General features: G+C 37.7%; 2 protein-coding genes across 2 annotated transcripts in view; one reads left to right on the top strand and one right to left on the bottom strand.

Moving 5' to 3' along the window:
* Nucleotides 1-113: 113 nt before the first annotated feature.
* On the top strand, nt 114-10,185 carry LOC139944989 (SUMO-activating enzyme subunit 1-like). The gene is made up of 7 exons (XM_071942213.1): nt 114-321; nt 1,433-1,604; nt 2,120-2,376; nt 3,044-3,243; nt 4,340-4,490; nt 4,961-5,030; nt 5,944-10,185. Exons 1-7 carry the CDS (start codon nt 230-232, stop codon nt 6,040-6,042), a joined length of 1,041 nt encoding a protein of 346 aa, XP_071798314.1. The 5' UTR covers nt 114-229; the 3' UTR covers nt 6,043-10,185.
* Nucleotides 10,186-10,426: 241 nt separating this feature from the next.
* The window catches only part of LOC139944982 (neutral alpha-glucosidase AB-like), a 29,703-nt gene continuing 19,359 nt past the window's right edge, over nt 10,427-20,770 (bottom strand). The window contains exons 17-26 of the mRNA XM_071942202.1: nt 20,400-20,501; nt 19,467-19,525; nt 17,533-17,717; nt 16,557-16,621; nt 16,063-16,139; nt 15,486-15,560; nt 13,701-13,814; nt 13,050-13,159; nt 11,282-11,385; nt 10,427-10,735 (exon numbers count right to left, since the gene is read on the bottom strand). Of these exons, the coding sequence (XP_071798303.1) occupies nt 10,623-10,735; nt 11,282-11,385; nt 13,050-13,159; nt 13,701-13,814; nt 15,486-15,560; nt 16,063-16,139; nt 16,557-16,621; nt 17,533-17,717; nt 19,467-19,525; nt 20,400-20,501 (1,004 nt within the window). The 3' untranslated portion in view covers nt 10,427-10,622. The remainder of the gene's footprint in view (nt 10,736-11,281; nt 11,386-13,049; nt 13,160-13,700; nt 13,815-15,485; nt 15,561-16,062; nt 16,140-16,556; nt 16,622-17,532; nt 17,718-19,466; nt 19,526-20,399; nt 20,502-20,770) is intronic.

The raw sequence follows: 20,770 nt of genomic DNA, 5'->3' as shown, positions 1-20,770 counted from the left end.
AAACTAATACAAAAATAGACCAATAGAAATTACTCTGACATATCTGCTGGGAAGCATCCCTTCCCATCATGCATTACATGAACATTATTATAACTATAGAGGGCGTGCTTTTTCAGATTGTTAAACAAAACACGAAAAAGACCTTTCACCAGTCACTCAGAGTTTCTTTTTTTCTGGGATCCAATTTTCGCTTTAATAATAACTTAATCAATCCAACTGAGAAGTAAGAATGACTGAAAAGGAATCATCAGCTATCACAGAAGCGGAAGCAGCCTTGTACGATCGGCAGATTCGTTTGTGGGGGTTGGAAGCACAAAAAAGGTTAAGTTAAAAAAAGGAAATAACATTTTTCCATTCCTTTTTTCATTTATCAAAGTATTTCCTTCACTAATTAGGAAAAAAAGTGTCTTTGTTTGGTGTGTTCGGTTTTGTTTTTTGATCATGTTATGCATTTGGAAGCCAATCATCAATGCACCAATTGTAATTTGGTTGGCTTTCTTAAAGTCATTGGACACTTTAGGAACAGAATTTTTTTTTAAATTTTAAAGTTCAGTTCAGAGATTTACAAATAACTTACAGGGTTTACAGAAGGTTAATGGTGAAAGACTTTTCTTGAAGTATTGTTCCATGAAATGCTTTACTTTTTGAGAAAACATTAAAAACAATATCAATTCTCGATATCGAGAATTACGGATTTATTTTAAACACATGTCATGACACGGCAAAACGTGGGGAAACAAGGGTGGGTTTTCCCGTTATTTTCTCCCTGACTCCGATGACCAATTGAGCCTAAATTTGAACAGGTTTGTTATTTTATATATAAGTTGTGATACACGAAGCGTGGGCCTTGAACAATACTGTTTACCGAAAGTGTCCAATGGCTTTAAGTTACTGACTCAGGGGAAGTACATAAAAAGAAGTAGCAAGAAACACAGACAAAAGACTGACTTCTTGGGCTTCTTGGAATCTTGGCCACAACAAAGTCCAAAAAGGGCAAAATGTAAAAGTAATGTCTTCATCTTCACTCTTCGCATTTGTTTGTCACTAGTCTACAGTCCTACCAGAACCATGTGTCCCTGTAGGTCTACAACATGTAAGCTGGTCATGTATTGACGTAGCAAAGTCTCAGCTCAATTATACTAAGTTACTTACAGTATTATTTCCCATACCAGATTCTGAGTATATGGCTTCGAAGTTGCCCTGCATTTTGTAATTGTACCTTGAACCTTGAATTTGAGCAGTTTATGAAATCAAACTACTAATAAATGTATTTTCTAAGCACTTTAGCATGTACAAAATCTGTGAAACAAAGATAAAATGTGGCGTGATCACTAACAAAAGACGGGAGGGTCAGACCGGAAGGTTAATGATCAAGTGAAACCCTAATATATTATTCCAATATCCTCATTGTTCAATATTTCTTTATATTTAGGCTTCGAGCAACACGATTCTTGTTGACAGGACTAAGTGGACTTGGAGCTGAGGTGTGCAAGAATGTTGTCCTCGCTGGAGTTAAATCCATCGTGTTACTGGACCACCAGAGTGTCAGTGAACTTGATGCATGTTCCCAGTTCTTAGTTTCCAGAGATGACATTGGGAAGAATGTAAGGAACAATAACATTTTTTTAGTCTTTTTTATTGAGCCCTACTGTCTGACCATGAGATATCAATAGATATTGACTAAAAGATAGGGAGACTGCCAACATAAGGCTAGATAGTTTAGTTGGTAGAGTGCAGACACATTAATTCGCAGGTTGTTGGTTCATGTCTCGCTCTAGTCATTTTTGTCTTTGTTCAACCCAAAATTTCAGACAACAATACTTCTCAAGAGGATTGTTAAATTGGAAATTGATAATTAGCGAGCTTTCAGATAAAGACTATTTAACAGGCCTGATACTTCAAGGAGGAGGCAACAAAAGGCGATTGCCTCTATGCCCCCTTGTCATTGCCTTGGTGCCCTTGAAATGCTCTGTAAAAAATACACAGTTTCCTTATATGGTGTCCTTCACCAAGGACAAAAATGCCTGGGTGCCCTTGCCCTTTCCTAATGGAGCTTACATGGAGCTGAATTAACTTTATTATGGTAATTAGCACTCTCTTTGTTATTAATTTCTCATAGCGAGCTCTGGCTTCGGTAACCAACACACAAGAGCTGAACCCCAATGTCTGTGTGACGGCTGAAGACGCTGATATTGCTGATAAAACCGAGGAATACTTCCAACAATTTGACGTGGTGTGTCTGACATGCTGCACATACAAGACACTGGAAAGGGTCAATAAGATTTGCCATGATCTCGGTATTAAATTCTTCGCTGGGGACACATTCGGTTTCTACGGATTTATGTTCACTGATCTCAATGAGCATGAGTTTGTTGAGTAAGTTTTTTTAAACATTCAAACAGGTATATTAAAGGGACATGTTGCCTTGGATCGACAAGTTGGTATATAAAAAGCGTTTGAAACCGTTTGTTATAACATGCATATGGTTAGAAAGATGTTTTAAAAGTATGATATAATGATCAACACAAATATGCCTCCAAATTACGCTGTTTCCTTTTATGAACTGACCTGGCACGCCATTTTATGGAATCAAACGTTTGACTCCATGAAATGGCCGGCCTTGTAGTTCAAATGCTTTTCTCTTTAATATTTTTTAATGAAAGTGTCCTTTGCAAAGTATTAAAAAAAATTCTAGACCTAAAAATGTTTAATTGATGGGGTTTTATCTTATTTTTTAGGTGTGTGTTAGGCTTGGTAGGCCAAAATTATGTCTTAATGCCTAATGAATGTGACGTGATTCAGTTAGTTAGCATGTGTTCATTATGGTGTGTGTTATACATGTTTTACATCTATTGACTGCAACTGTCTGTTACTGAGGCCTATTGCTTGAAAACTTCTGGTAGCTAATCAAATACAACGCTTCATAACCTCACACTCCTGTTTATTGTTGTTACGCTTCCTATTGGTCCATTCAGGCTTGCTCTGCCATGAATTGCAACTCACTGAGCCGTGATTGGTTAATTTGATATTCCTTCCTCCTCAGAGAAAAGATTGTCTTCAAGAAGAAACCGCCCAGTGCAGACGGTGAACCCCAGCCTAAAAAGCAAGCATTCGACAAAGAGACGAGTTACCTCAAGAGGACCATTAATTTCTGTCGACTCGGGGATGTTCTCAGGAAAGACTGGAGGTTGTTAACAAGGAAACAGTTTAAGAGTACACCTAAGGTGTATTTCATCTTACGAGGTGAGAATAATGAACAATGTACATGTAGCATGACGGTATCATAAAGCAGTAATTAAACTAAGAGAGGTTTGCTGTTACACCATTTCAATACACCGTTTCTGAAAAGCTCTGATAGTCATCTTCTTCTCCTTAAAGACAGTGGACACTATTGGTAATTGTCAAAGACTAGCCTTCACAGTTGGTGTATCTTAGCATATGCATAAAATAACAAACATGTAAAAATTTGAGCTCAATTGGTCGTCGAAGTTGCGAGATAATAATGAAAGAAAAAAACACCCTTGTCACACGAAGTTGTGTGCTTCCAGATGCTTGATTTCGAGACCTCAAATTCTAAATATGAGGTCTCGAAATCAAATTCGTGGAAAATTACTTCTTTCTCAAAAACTATGTCTTTTCAGAGGGAGCCGTTTCGCACAATGTTTTATACCATCAACCTCTCCCCATTACTCTTTACCAAGTAAGGTTTTATGCTAATAAATATTTTGACTAATTACCAATAGTGTCCACTGCCTTTAAGGGGATCAGAGCATACTGATCGAAGCGTTGAGTCGTTAAATACAGGTTTTTTTCAGAACCAACACTACTCAAAAGTAGTATTCACTTGGTGTTTTGCAAACTTCTCGTAGTTAAACTTCCACATTGCAAAGTTTCAAATCCTACTTAACGGAAAATTTGTTGTTGTCACAAAGCTAATGGAAAACTAGATGGTTGAAATTAATTTACTCTTCCAAATAAACAAAATATACTTTCCTTTGACGTGGTAACTTATATAAATAAATGTAACTCAAATACAAACCTGGGCCCAATTTCATAGAGCTGCTTAAGCAAAAAAAATTGCTTAAGCAAAAAAATATTTGCTTTGTAAAATCAGATTACCTGCTAAGACTCCACTCAATTGTTATGCTAAGTAAACAACAGCTAAATATTAGTCACAAGCAATGTACATGGCATGAAATTTTGGCCAGTAACATGTGTAAAATAAGCAAGCTATTTCGTGCTTAAGCATTTTTTTTTGCTTAAGCAGCTCTATGAAATTGGGCCCTGGCTTTTAAACAACTGAATCCTATGCTTACTTTACTTTTGCTTTACTTTTCAGCACTCTGGAAATTTCAAGAGGAGTTTGGGCGAAATCCCAGTCCAGGGAACTTAGAAAATGACAAGTCAGAGTTGCTAAAACTGAGAGATGAGGTCGTTGATGAACTCTGTCTGAAAACAGATTACATTGTGATCAATGATGACTTTGCAAGGTAAAAATGTGTTAGTCATTGTTAATGCTAATAACTAGTTTTTATATAGCACATTTAACAGTAACTGTCTCAATGTGCTGACATTCGCGGCCTGGGGCCAATTTCATAGAGCTGCTTTAGCAAACAAAAGCACGAAAACAGCTTGCTTATTTTACACATGGTTACAGGCCAAAATTTCATCCCATATTCTTTGCTTGTGACTGGTATTTAGCTGTTGTTTACTTAGCATAACAATTGAGTGGAGTCTTGTCTGGTAATCTGATTTTACAAAGCATGGATTGTTTTGCTTAAGCAGAATTTTGTGCTTAAGCAGCCCCTATGAAATTGGGCCCTGGTCATTTGGCCAATAACATCCCTTTTATCTTTCTCAGCTCCCTGGGAGGTATACAGCCCAAAACCAACGATATTCAACAAATCTTAAAATGGAATGCCAGAAATTGTAATTTTGTTTGAATGTTTTTCATTAACAGTCACTGTGCGGCTGAGATCAGTCCTGTGTGTGCCATCGTTGGTGGTGTAGTGGCCCAAGAAATCATCAAGGTAACACTCACAGCATTCTTGATATTTTTGTCATCTTTAAATACAGGGAAAATAGAATTAGCTTTTCCAAACTGCGTAACAACCAAAAGGACCTATGGTATAAGTGCAAACAAAAATAATGGCCTGATGTTTCGACCCTAGCAGAGTCTATCCCGAAGGATAATTGCTCGAAGGTTAAATACCGGGGCGTTTGTCTTGATGACATAAGGTTCTTTAACTAGAACCCAAATTAGCAGGTGTTTGTATGATGGCATTTTCAGCTTTTTGTAATCTTTGGGGTTTAAGATTTCAATGATCTTTTGGGAACAGTGCCAGCAGTGTTAGAGAATTAGATTAAAGGGCAGGATTTCTTCTTATCTGTGCCCATTTTTATGGCTCTGCTTACAATAGACTTTGGGGCTTACAGCACCATGTAAGGTTTTGAATCTATGGGGCATAAGCACACAGTTCTGTCAAAAGGATTGCCATGAAAGTAGGCACTAAATAAAGTAATGGCAGTTTTGTTCATGTAGACATGAATCAGTCAGAATTCAGATAAAAGTTTGACGTTTATCATCACTGTAAATATCATGATCTGCCATGGTGCACTTTTTCTTTTGTGCACTGATAACATAATAGAGAAAGAATCCATACTCAGCATAGCAGATATTTAAGGAATGCGAGGCTGCAGATAATTTGAGTTTAAAGACACTGGACAATATTGGTAATTGTCAAAGACCAGTCTTCTCACTTGGTGTATCTCACTTTTTGTCAGCAGAAACTCTCACCCCTGTGAATTAGATTTACCCAGTCAATTTCCCCATTGTTAATTATTTATTGTTTATTCAGTCCTTCACCTTGATTCATTGACAGTTTCAGTTCTAAGAAATATCTCAAATACTAAAACATTGTGTTTTGTTTTGTTCTCTTTTAGGCTGCATCATGTCGTGACATTCCACATAATAACTTCTTCTTCTTTGATGGTTTAGACAGCACAGGAATGGTGATGTGCATTGATGACAGTAGTGAATGAATGTAGTCTTCATAGCTTCAGATGAAGACATCAAGGGAGGGTTCATTGTTGGTTTAAAGACAGTGGACACTATTGGTAATTACTCAAAATAATAATTATCATAAAACCTTTCTTGATTACGAGTAATGGGGAGAGGTTGATAGTATAAAACATTGTGAGACACAGCGCCCTCTGAAGTGACGTAGTTTTCAAGAAAGAAGTATTTTTCCACGAATTTTGATTTCAAGACTTCAGATTTAGAGTTTGAGGTCTCGAAATCAAGCATCTGAAAGCGCACAACTTTGTGTGACCATGGTGCGACAAGGGTGTTTTTTCTTTCATTTATATCTTGCAACTTCAACGACCGATTGAACTCAAATTTTCACGTTTGTTATTTTATGCATATTATGTTTCGAGATACACCAACTGTGAAGACTAGTCTTTGACAATTACCAATAGTGTCCAGTGTCTTCAACACCCAGTACATGTTCTCAAGTTTACATATTGCGCAACATTGCAGAAATGTTTTTGCAGAACCATTGTATCTTGCAGAGTAGTGCTTTGTGCATAAACACTGTTTCTCAGTACGCACTAGTTTTATGTGTACATCCAGGGTATTTTAACAAGATTTAACGTTTTGACAATTTCAAACCTGTGCCTAACCTAAGGGCTAGTTTAGGAGATTTTATACCATTTTGCATTGACACAACATTCATAAATACCTAAGACAGTATATCCATTCTAATTGGTCGAGAGGGCATTACGTGTGGGTGTTTGAACGGATGACATAAAACGAGTAAAAAGTGTTGAAACATGGGCATGACACGCGAGCTTGCACTGGTGCTTATAAGACAGTTTCTTCATTCCTATTGGTCGAGAGCAAGGGCTGGAACAGTTGTGCCACTTCACGCGATACGCGCACAGAAATCTCCTTATAAGGAGTTGTTTACCAGAGGGCCTTACCATTTCATAGCTGGAGGGGTGTTGTGTTGAAAGAAATCTTTGAACAATTATATTTTTTGCATTTATTTTACTTTTTGACCAAAAAGTGTTGATGTTTTTTGACCGAAATGGGAATCAAAGTGTGTTGAATTGGTTTCAACTAGTGGTTTAAACCCGCCGAGGCGTGGTTCTTGATAATTTACCTCGACTTTGTCTCGGTATAATTATCAAAAACCAGGCCTCGGCGGGTTTAAACCACTAGTTGAAAACCTCTTCACCACACATCGATTCCCTTACTATCATTCTCTAGCTAGTCCAGAAGACGGTCAGAGCATACAGACCACAGTGTCAAGCAGTACCAACCGGCTCTTCGCAGAGCCACCATGACTCATCCAAAGAGATATTTTCATGGTGTCACTGCTAACCTTACTTTTAAACAATATGTTCTTTTGACCGTTTTGAACATGACGTCATTATTTGAATACCTGCCCTGCAACATGGCGTCTACAAGCGTGTGCATGCATACGGCCCTGCCCTACAAGATGGCCACTTTCATAGCAACAAAGGGGATACGATACGGTCTATTGGTGCATTATAAGTGGCATTTACACTGTATGCGACACAGATAAACTTTGTATCTCAGTAAAACCATTGAGGTACACATGTAGAAATATAAGGACTCACATCAAAAGACCAAAAAATTTTGGGGAATACAGTACAAATCCAATTGAACCATCAGCTGATTCTTATCATTGAAAATGTAAGATCCTTTGTGCACAGCAGACTCAAAACCACAGTAGATCATATTGAATGGTCAGACAGTAGGAGGGTTAATAATTAGAAAGTTTATTTGTCATCAAAAATCTTGGGAATTGGATATCTTGCCCATCCCCCTTACAATGATCCTCACAAGTTTGCCTTGAAATTGCGCGGTTTTCTGTATACTGTGCGAACTAACACGGTCGGCCATTTATTTGACTCCCATAAATGGCAGACCGTGTTAGTCGACGAGGTAAAAGGAAAACCGTGCAATTTCGAGGCATGTTTGTGTGGATGATTGTATTCGTCTTTCACATCTTTCTACCCATATGCATTTCATAAAAAAAAAACGGTTACAAACGCTTTTCAAAGACCAACTCGACCGATCCAAGGCAACGTGTTCCTTTAACGCAAAGTCACAGGTGAGAGTTATGGTAGCCACAATGAGAAAAACTACGGGTGGCCAAATAAACCCAAAATTGACCGTTATTTATCGTTTTATTACAAATGTTGTCACGTTACCAAAACCACCAATAAACATCAATGTATCCATTCAAGAGGGTTAAAATAATTTTTTTAATTGTACATTGTGTCAACCTAGCTATGAATTTTCAGCTACTTACAAGTTTCCCATAAAAATGGTGGTCGATGATTGAAAACAAAAATATGGTCTTTGCAGAAAGTGTTGAGCTTAATTACATCTTGATAAAAAATGATGCATTAAGTGAGTATTCTAAGAGTGAATACCGATCCCTTCTTTGTCAATTTCAATCGGTCGTATTTAATTTCAATGCTCTCCTAAGTAATCTGTGGAATAATTTTGTAAACTTAGTTAGTTTTGTAGACCAAAATGAGCAGGTTTGTTTGTAGTTCAACTAATAAAATAGCAGTTTGTAATAATTATGTTGTGTTGTGCAGTTATTGAGGTCAACTGTCCATTACATATTGCATAATAGTTTTGGTGAGCTTTGGTAGCCAATCAAATACCATGCTTTGCAACAGCTCTTTCCGCTTAAACATGTCCTTTTTATGACCTTATGCATTAACGTCACCCAGCCGCCATCTTGGAGGTAAAATGATGACGAAACAATCAAAACACAGATTTGTACGCCACAGATTTGGCAAATGAACTGCCGCTTTTTTACCTCTAGGTGAGGGCGCCCTACTGATATGACATGTGCATGAGGTCAATTCCAAACTCTACTTCCAATAGACCATCCACATCAAGTTCAACATGATTTTTGATATAGCTTAACTTACTGACAGCTTGCAAAAGAAATACATGTACTACCATTGCGTGCTGGTTTGTGGTTTGGGGACAATCCAAAACCTTGACCTGCACACAATATTTTCATAAAGTGAAACCAGGCATTATAATTTACATTATTAAAACCATCTCGGGAAAAATTAATGTATTTCACTTAGTTATTGTGCTTTTTAAGAATGCATATCGCGTAATACAAAATTAGCTTTTTTTTTTAGGAACATGAAAAAAGTCAAGTTCTTAACTTTTATGAATCATGATCACATCATGAGAAAAGACACCTTATACAAAACTATACAGAAAGTAATTGAGGGAAATGAAGGTGGTTTGTTTACACCAATGCCTAATTTCATAGCACTGTTTAACCACAACAAGTAGTTAAGCACAATAAACTTATCCTTACCAGAACAAGGTTACCACCAGCCAAAATCCCATGTCACACGCACTACTGTACCTTTCACTGGTATCCTGCGTATTCCTGCTTGACATAAAACTTGTTATCAAAATTAAGCAGCTCAATGAAATGTGGGCCCGGATTCCATGATTGCACCTTTGCTAATTTAAAATTAATTAATGGCTTGAAAATAGCATTATTTGGGTTTTTAGAAAGAAATATACAACACTGGTGTTCTTACATAGCGCACATATCACAGCAGCTATAAATCAAGGCGCTGCAACATTATTCCTGTTTCACAAAATGTACTTCAATCATTCAAAGTTTCTCAACTACCTGGGGATCATACAACCTTCCAACAGTGTCACACTATTCACCCAGAAAATTGTACGAAATATAAACCGACATATGTTGCCCATATACACCGATGTGTGTTAGGACTGTATACTCGGTACTTTCCCAAGCTCTGTGAATTCAAACCCACGACTTTTGCAAACCGAACCCGACCTGAGTAATATGCCTGTGACTTTTTCACAGACCTCGGGGAAAGTACCGAGTATACAGTGCTCACACATATTGGTGTTAAGGGGTAAAACCAAAATTAATATTCGTTATCCCTTGATGCAAATTGCTATCTATTAAATAAAAGAGAAGTAACTCGTTCTTAAATGGCTGTTTAGAACCTTGCAGGGTTGTGGCCGTCCGATAAAGACCTGAGCCAAAATATTGTACCTTATCTTCATTTGAAAAGATTATATACACCAGAGACCCCAGATTCACCAACATCGTACCTTATATTGATTCAGAGTATGCATACCAGAATCAGCAGCATTAAGCCTGGTTCATACTTCCTGTCAACGTCAATAATTTGCAAAGACAATTCCTGTTGCCCTGTGCTGAACTCCAGCAAAACATTCGGAATCGCAGCGAAAACAGAGCTGTAATGTCAAATTTGTTTCGCAGGAAGTATGAGTCGGGCTTGACAGACAAAAGGCCACTGAATATTAATTTTTTTTTTTTTTTTTTTTTTTTTTTTTTTCAGGCCACTGAATTGTACCTTATATTGATTCAAAGAAAGCCTGCATACCCGAACCAGCAAAAAACTAAATCCAACCGCTGACTCTTTCTTAATATGCACAGCAACTGACTGTATAAAAAAAACTACCCCAAAGGCTTCCTCCCACGATTCCCTAAATACCGTTTGAATATAAGGTTAAATAAATAACCCTGTTTCATCGATGTCTACATTTTGAGTGACATTAGCCAGTCAGTGGCCATGTTGACGTCTGGCTTCCTTATAACGAGTACATTGTTGCTCTGGTTGAAGCTGAACTCTACATGGTGGGTGCTTATCGCTGCAGAAAAGGAGGAGAGAGAAATCAGGATTAAAAATACAATAGAGTTGCACGACCTTGAATGGCACCAGCAATGTTCCTCTGATAAGGGGCATTTCTATGAAGAAAAAAAAAAAGACAAACTGTATTGCAAAAGCACAGAGCATCAAGGCAAATGCTGTGGAGGCCATGGATTTATTAATGTACACTCACTTTTTGTAGACAACATTAAATGGCCAACCGTGTTAGTTTGTGACGTAAAATGAAAACCGTGCAATTTTGAGTGATACTTGTGTAGATCATTATATTCTACTTTTAAAATATCTTTCTAACCATATGCATTTCATAACAAATGGTTTCAAACGCTTTTCATAGACCGACTCGTCCGATCCAAGGCAACGTGTGCCTTTAAGCAAACGAGTCGTGTAACAAACATTCAAATTTCATAAACGTGTTATTACTAAAAACATAATCACAGTTTTGCCACTTTAGCCCTTTCTCAACATGATTTAAATACATTCCTTATGTCCAATAAGACAAAACGGAAATGTTTGTGTGGCTACTTACTGTCTCCTGAGAGTTCGATGACCTTTGGTGACCTAGCTAAACCAATCACAACCACTCTCTCTAGCCAAGATTTAGTCTGGTACCTGCCGTTCATATCAACAGACCTGAACAAATTATCAACAAAATTCTCTGTGAGTCGTCTTTAGATTTGAATAAGGAAATCAATGTGTGGTGAAGAGGTTTTAAACTAGTGGTTTAAACCCGCCGAGGCCTGGTCTTGAAGAACCAGGCCTCGGCGGGTTTAAACCACCAGTTTAAAACCGAATTAACACACTTTGATTCCCATTCATAAATACCTTTTCGGTCAAAAAAACATCAATGCTTTTTGCTCAAAAAGTAAAAAAAAAAATGCAAATTTTTTAATTGTTCAATGATTTCTTTCAACACAACACCCCTCCAGCTATGAAATGGTAAAGCCCTCCGCCGCCCTCGGGTAAACAACTCCTTATAAGGAGATTGGTGCGCGTCGCACTATCGCGTGATGTGGCACAACTGTTCCAGCCGTTGCTCTCGACCAATAGGAACGAATAAACTGTCTGATAAGCACAGGTGCTAGCTCGCGTGTCACGTCTATGTTTAAACATTTTTTACTGGTGTTATATCATCCGTTTCAACACCCCTCTCGACCAATCAGAATGGATAAACTGTCTTAGGTATTTATGAATGTAAAGTATAAACCATAACCCCAATTTTGTTTAATGTTTAACATCACAAGGCCCTGAGCGACCACTTCAAGGTGAGGCATACACATTAACTAAGTTGGGCTATCGACCAAAATCAACTGCCACCACTAGGGGCAAGTTGTCACCTACTCCTTGACTGACACAGGGTACCAAATTCACAGTCCATAAGGATGTAGGCATGGGGTATCATTCTCTAGGAGCCTCGTTGGTAGAGCAGAATTCACTACTTTTCCATCTTTTTGCGAAACAGTTGCTCAAGGGCACACGTGTCATGCTCCTGCTTGTATACTTGTAGACTGTTTATCTCGGTACAGTATCGGTCAAATATTTTAAAGGATTTGGGTACTTTTTCTAACACAAAATACACTGTCCACAAATTTACATTAAGCTTACACAGTTTGAAGATAATGATAATACAAAGCTTCCCTTAAAAAATTAGTTGCTGAGGTGCTGTAGTTTTTGAGAAATAAGTAAAACAATGCCATGAAAATATGTTTTTAAAAGCTAAAATAATTTTCGTCTCATGATCAGTGACACAAAAATTATTTTCATGGCATTGTTTTACTCATTTCTCAAAAACTACAGCTCCTCAGCAACTAATATTTTCAGGGAAGCTTTATACTATCAATATCTTCAAACTGTGTAAGTTTAGTGTAAATCTGTAGACATCGTGTTTTTCGTTCTACAAGAAGTACACAGACCCTTTAATAATAACAATAATAATCGTTTTTTTATATAGCCTCTATACACTGTGTATCGAAGCATTTCCAACATTCTTAACCCTGATCACTGGGCCATTTCATTCCATCTCAGCTCCCTGGGTGCAAACGGCCTGTGCTGACAAATATGTAGCGCACTAAGCTAAACCGACCACAATAACCATCTCTGCCCTTACAGGTACCCATTTACCCATGGGTGGAGAGAAGCAAGTATAGTCTCAGGGACACAAATGTCACGACCGGGATTCAAACTCACACTCTTTAAAAATGTCATTCACAAGCCAAACAGCTTTGTTTGTCAGTGTTTCCCTTCTTGGGGTAACAGTAGTGAGAAGAATTGATTCCACATCTTGCCCTACTCCTTACCTTGATTGAATAATGTTGTTCTTGTAAGTGATATGTTTGTACTGAAAGAGCCCTGATTTGTAATCAAAACTGTGTCCATCGTCCATGTATAACTGACCAGCTGCTTCTTGCTGTGGATAGAAAAATCAGTCCGGTGAAAAGAGAACTCCTCAATTAAGGATTAATAATATGCGTTGTTTTGATCAGGCATATCACTGAGGTCAGAATAGACTTCAAAGTCTCAAAGGTACATGTATAGACACCTTGCACAATGCAAAATGCAACAGGGACGCTGAGGTCTTGCGCACATGTTTGCACACAAAGAATGGCTATCGTCCAACGATTTGCCTCCTTTGGCATCAGTGACAACGTTTTTTAGCCTAAGTGAGGGCGCTTTCTGAAACACTGTTATGAAATTGAATTGGGACAGTTGGCTTTCCTTCAATCCAGTCTGGGCCTTTGCACTGACGATACATGTATGTACTCTGGGGCTGGCAAAAATTATACTCCGAAAGTTGCAAATTGGTTTTTAATTTTGGTATCTTAGGCAACAAAACAAAAACCCTCGTCCTTTTATAAGGAAAAAGGGCAGCATAGGAAATGGGAAGAAGTACAACAAAAGATGGGGAAATAGAAAACTGTTTCTATATGTACTCTACTCTTGGTCTTTACCTTGGTATTTAAGGCTACAATGAGCGTGTAAGGATCTTCAATTCCTAGTGTTGAGCAGCGACGAACCCTCTCTTTACGAGGTATGATGGTTCCACCACGCTGATATACTGGGATCTATACAAACACAAATACGTCATCAATAATACTCTGCACTAATGATGTCTCTGATCAGCAGAGTGTGGGTTCGAGTCCCCAACCTTGACACTTGTGTCCTTAAGCAAGACACTTAAAGCCATTATACACTTTCGGTAAACAGTATTGTCCAAGTCCCACACTTCGTGTATCACAACTTATATATAAAATAACAATCCTGTGGAAATTTAGGCTCAATCGGACATCGGAGTCGGGAGAAAATAACGGGAAAACCCACTCCTGTTTTCGCGCGTTTCGCCGTGTCATGACATGTGTTTATAACAAATCCGTAATTCTCGTATATTGTTTTACCGTTTTCTCAAAAAGTAAAGCATTTCATGGACTAATATTTCAAGAGAAGTCTTTCACCATTACCTTCTGTAAACCCTGTAAATTATTTGTAAATCTGTGAACTTTTTTTTTTTTTACTGTACCGAAAGGGTCCAATGGCTTTAACCATTGCTTCATCCTTTGGAAGGGACGTAAAGCCACTGGTCCCATGTGTTGTGTAACGCATGTAAAAAGAACCCAGTACACTTATCAAAAAGAGATGGAGGTTGTCCCGGTGTTCCTGGCTGTGGCTGCTGTATGCGCCGTAGCACCTTTATAAGGTGCTACATAATTGGGTCTCAGAATTCATAACTTTCAATAACCTATCTTTCTGTATAAACGTATATACTAAGCGCCTTTAGTACATTGTTGGTAGATATGTGCGCTATATAAGACTTCAATATCATTATTATTTTATTATGTCACTTTTAAGCTCGGTTCCCACGAATGCAAATGCGATACAAATTTTAACGTCACAACTTGGCAACAAATAATTCGCAACAGCTCAACTCCTGCAAAACATTTACTGCCAAAAAAGCCCTGTGACATAACAATTTGCTTCGCATTGGCATTTGCAGGAAGTATGAAACGAGCTTACCTCAGACAAACATTTCACTACTCACGCAATCAGCATTTGTGCGCCAGACCACTTTAGTAGTAGAGTCAGTACACAAGAGTAAGCATCAAGCTTATGAATACATGTATGTATTTGACACTTCTTTTTAGCAGAAGTGTGGATTGCTATTAATACAGAAACATGTTCTCACATTAAAGATATACTACATCATTGGAGTAAATTCATCCTATCCTTTGGTTTTTAACACACAGGACATACAACCACACATTCTATTTTGTGCATCCTTGTTGAGAAATATTATTTTCTTCTTTCCTTTGTCCCTGTAGTTAAGAACCTTCCATATACTTTGTACACACATTCCTTGTGGGCACCCCAGTTATTAGCATTCCCTTATGGGGACCTTCTGTGTTCCTCTTTTGTTTTATTATTGGTCTCCATAAGATACTGAATATGAAATCAAACTTTTTAGTGAACTTTTTAAAAAAAACTTGATGAAGAATGTACAGTACAATATTCATTACATCAACAATGGTATGTTTTCTTCCATTTAGCTGTGTACAAATTGTACCAACATGAAGCTCTTGTTGATCTTTTGTAAACATGTGATATGAAAATAAGACATGTCTGTATAGATTATATTGTGCATGAAACCGGTTCCATTTTCCTTTCTGTTGTTGTTGATTTTATTTGCTTCTACCTTCCTCCCGGAATGTGAATTTTCTCTCTAGTTTTTCCTCTATCCTTACCTTTTCTAGATTAACAAAAACAGACTGTGTACTGGGACCGACAAACTTCTCCAGAGTGTTGACGTCATACCATACCTGGAGAAAAACAATCCCAAATCAAGCAACATTACGCACAATTTAGACGAATGTTTTGTAGGTGAGGTATGCGGTAACAAATCCTTGCTTGGAAAATCTCTTTTGAGTAGTGTTGGTTCAGAAAAGAACCGGTGGTTTACAACTCAACGTTTCAATCAGTAGGCTCTAAGTCTTCTTCTTCCCCTGAAGGCGATCAGAGCATACTGATCAAAACATTGAGTGCCAACCAACAGTTCTTTTCAGAACCAACACTACTCAGAAAGAGAATTTCACATGGTGCTAGGGCAAACCTCACCTAAGTCTACTTCCACCATGCAAAGTTTCAAATTATTAATTAATGGTTTATTTATCACCACAGCTGATTAAAATTACACTTGCAGTAAAAAACCCCAGACAACATTAACATTTCAAAACAAAACCCCAAAGATAAAAGGGCAGAATTAAACAAAAAGAGAATCTTATCACAGAACTGTCCCAAAACCAGATATCTTTGAGAACATACCACATTTTCTCCAGGGAAATAAACACTGACTGAGTTTGCGCCTGGATCAGTCACAGGCTTCACAAGAAGGGATTCACCTAAATGAAGAACAAGAAGAAAGAAATGTCATAAATCATGACCTGGAGTATCAAGATATATAATTGTCTTCAGGCGATTAATAACACTCCGCACAACTGACGTCACTTTTGCTCAAAATACCTGGCTGTCAGACAAACATTCCACTACTTTAGCGATAAACATAAAACTTGGACACATGCATGTGGACACATATGTTAGTGGAATTTTGTAAGTTTGTCTGAGACTATGGGTCCGGGTACTAAGCTTCTATATTTAGCATTAGTGCAGAGTGTTATTGGCTTTAAACATATTCTGATATTCTGCAGTATCGACCATGGGTACAAGCTTAGTGAGATAAGTCAGGGCGTTCAAACGGTGATCTTTGTCGTCTTTTTTTGTCAACTATAGAAATAATGGTTGGTTTACACTGTCCTTACCTATCATGTACTGATTGTCCATTGAAAATGTAGATTCATCCTCAGGAAACTCCTGCCACATTGGTCTGTAATAAAAACACAGGATACAACAAGCATTATGAGTATTGAACCCAATCACTGATGTCACATTCAGCAAACCTCATTCCCAGGTGTGTACCATCTCGCAGCACCATTTTTTTTGTCTTTCCCAGACTGCTTACTCAATATTGTAATTAGTCCTGCAGCTTTTCAAATTGTTATTAAAGACTACGCTAAGTGTGCTGTCAAAAGAGCAATCAAGTTATAGAGCAACTGGCCCCCTCTCAACTTGTTTTGATCTTGTGAAATGTCTAACTGTGTGCATTTAAAAAACATTTGAAATGCATTGCTTCAAAATTTGTGCATTTTTAAATGCTAGCACTAGCGCCCGACAAGCACATGAATGTTTTCACAATGAGAACTTAAATTAGATGCTCTAAACCATTCAGCCATGACACCTTAAACAAAAGACAGTTTCCTGTACATTTTTGTAATGTCTTCTCGATGTTTTAATGCAGTTTGATTCCCTTTTTTTGTTACTTGAAAAAAAAGTATTGTTAGGGCTGTTTAGTTTTTAATTGCAAGGGCAGGCTGTTTTTTAGGTGGTTATTTCAAGAGGTTTCAATGTCTCAGAGGGTTCCCACAACACCCTGTGCATTTTTGTAATGCCCTTTCAATGGTTTATCAAATTTATATTTATATTTATTGTCATCTTTGTTAAAATGTGTTTATGTACCCCCGTACTGCAGTGGTTCTATTTCATGTCTTTTATTTGTGTAATTTTAAACAATATTTTAACCTTGTACAATGTAGCGCAATATATTTCAGCTTTGTGCTGCCAGTTGGTTTTTTAATCAAAATGAATGAATGACAATGAAAAAGGGAGGTAAGGCGGATCGCCTGGGGACAATCAACAGAAAAAATACAAATGAAAAAATGACATTTGAGTTTGCCTTACCTCATTACAGGGCTTCCTGTATTAGAGCTTTTATAGAATCCTGTATACCAGTAAGGCAGTAATGCATAGCGTGTTCTGATAGCTTTACGAACAATATCCGCCATGTGGGGTGGGAGGAGCCAAGGCTCACGTCGTTTGGTGTCCAGATGGGCGTGGGCACGGAAGAAGGGTTGGAATGACCCCGCCTAGAGGAGGGTTAATTCAATTCAATTCATTTTAATTCAATTCAATTTAATTCAATTCAATAAACATTTAGTTCGGTATTGCCCTCACATGACATCCCCATAATAGGAGACTTTCTGGGATGATAGGTGGTAGCAGACTTACCGGATAAAGCCATTGTTGCGCATGTTCAGAACTACGTAAACAATGGAAATTTACACGGTAAGTCTGCTGCCACCTAGCGTTGGAAAGTCTCCCGTTGGTGTTTCATAATATTAACAGTGACAGTTTTAAACAGTAGTAACAAATATTAAAGGAACACGTTGCCTTGGATCGGACGAGTTGGTCTATAACTGAGCGTTTATAACCGTTTTTTTTATAAAATGCATATGGTTGGAAAGACGTTTTAAAAGTAGAATACAATTATCCACACAAGTTTGCCTCGAAATTGCGTGGTTTTCCTTTTACTGCGGAACTAACACGGTCGGCCATTTATGGGAGTCAAAAATTTGACTCCCATAAATGGCCGACTGTGTTAGTTGACGAGGTAAAAGGAAAACCACGCAATTTCGAGGCATGTTTGTGTGGATTATTGTATTCTACTTTTACAACATCTTTCTACCAATATGCATTTTGTAAAAAACAGTTACAAACGCTTTTCAAAGACCAACTCATCCGATCCAAGGCAACGTGTTCCTTTAACAAATCAGAAGGGCATAACTTAGGATTAGTTGAAGCATTGGCTTCTGTACCCTTACCTATTGACAGACCATCACTGCATATAAGACTCACAAAGACAAAGACAAGGGACAACAAAAACAGACGAACACATGTAGGTGTACCAACAATATACACAAAAGCAAAAAGCAAGCCATCATTGAATTGACTCACACTATTAAAATTATGAACTAATTATAAGTAATTGTTGTAGGTTGTAGGTAGAGTGATTACAAATTTAACAGAACCATCCAATTATTCCGGTATGTATTCCAGGATACCAGAATTATCAGGGTGGTTGAGATGAAAAAGGTTGATGGTAATAACCCGTGTCACTGCAAATCTTTTCGTACAAAAAAAACTGCATTAATGTTGCATTTGGTTTCGACAGTTCTGGGTGTACCGACAAACTCAATGGCAAGTTACACGTGTTTGACTGAAGCCTGTCTTGTGAAAGACACTAGAAAGGACTGTCTCAGAACCATTCTCAGCAGAGACACCAAACAGAGTATACTGTCTGAAACATAGAGTCCATCGGTTCTTCTCAGAACCACCAACAATCATGTTTTATACATTGTAAATATTTGTCTTTCCTTAATCAATTATTTCTTAAATAATGTGTAAAAGTGTGTTTTTTTCTTATTTTTAATCTCTGTATATTTTCCTGTAATTCGACCTCCGGTCGCCATGGGAATTTGTTTTTAAAATAATAAACCAATAATGAATGAATAAATGAATCACTAATTAGAGATTTATCTACATGGTGTCACTGAAAATTTCTCATGTTTATTGTCTTTCCACCATGCAAACCTTCAAGTCTTATTTATACCCCCATCACACCGAACTCGTTCTCACTACATCCTGAAAAATGTAGCCTTGGTACAAGAAGTTGTTATTCACACTATCACTCAACTATCGCGATCCCCCGCTCGCTCCCTCCTCACCGGCGCCGAGCACATCGTCTTGCACCATGAGTACATTTTTGAGAATGTAGTGAGAACGAGATCGGTGTAATGGGGGCTATTAGAGAAAGAATGCACATTGAGCAAACTTACTTGATACCATCTGGTGAGTAATTCTGGATCGGGATTCTTGAAGAAGCCTCCGACATCAGCTGTAATCAGAAAGAAGGAAATATTATCTTTTAACTGCTATAATTATTGCCTATGATCATTGATTTTATGTTGACGGTTCACGATCAGAAACAACATCCAGGAGAAAATCATTAATCTTTTCTTTTTGCAATTTTCTTTTATATTTAATAGGCAGATTTGTTTTTCTGGATTCTCCTTTTTCAGATTACATTCAAGAAACATGTAATAAATATTTGCCATTGTGGATTTTGCATGGGAGTTGTGAATGTCATTCCTGCTTGATAATAATAGTAATACTAATGGACAGCACTACAAATGTAGTGCGCCATGTCTGTCAGAAAGACACTCCTGGTGCATAGAAAAGGAAGTAATGACAATACTTAAAGGGACATGTTGCCTTGGATCGGGTGAGTTGGTCTATGAAAAGCGTTTGAAAAGTGTTTGTTATAAAACGCATATGGTTGGAAACAATTAAGATGTTTTAAAAGTAGGATAATGATCCACACAAATATGCCTTAAAATTGCGCGGATTTCCTTAAACGTCGGTAACTAATACAGCACGCCATTTTTTTGAGTCAAAATTTTGACTCCACACAAGATGGCCGACCATGTCAGTTCGCATTTGTGTGGATCATTGTATTCTACTTTTAAAACATCTTTCTAACCATATGCATATCATAACAAACGGTTTCAAACACTTTTCATAGACCGACTCGCCCGATCCAAGGCAACGTGTTCCTTTAAAGCCGAGACTGAACAAGTGTGTTTTCAGTAATGAAGCTGAAGAGATTGTCTTCTAGTCTTGAAATTTGGCCCAGAACTTGAATCCAGTCTACTAGGCCGCTCAGCCTGACACACCTTGAGCTACACCCTGTGATTATCCATGAAGCTTACCTCCAATGAAAGGAATTCCAGCTACACCAATAGACAGTAACATGGGAATACTCATTTTAAGATGATCCCAACTTGCTTCATTGTCTCCAGTCCAAATAGCACCTGCACAAATAAAGCATTACATGGACATTATTATACACAACTGCAAAATAATTGTCAGCGCTTATTTTAGACTAGTAAGCTTGGCTAAGAAAGCTGATGGGGCAACCCCAGAAAACCAATAAAACCTTCTCAGTCTAAGAAACAGTTCTGTCTTTAACTGTCTTCTCAAAAAATATTCTCAAATGTCTACAATTTAAAGAACCTACAAATCAGTGTTGCTTATTTAAATTGCTGCAATCAAAATAAGCCTGATATGAAGGTGTACAAAA

The sequence above is a fragment of the Asterias amurensis genome, chromosome 1 (genome assembly GCF_032118995.1).
Source record: "Asterias amurensis chromosome 1, ASM3211899v1".
Lineage (NCBI taxonomy): Eukaryota > Metazoa > Echinodermata > Asteroidea > Forcipulatida > Asteriidae > Asterias > Asterias amurensis.
Note: the sequence above shows the minus strand (reverse complement) of the source record. Positions and strands in the feature narration are given on the sequence as shown.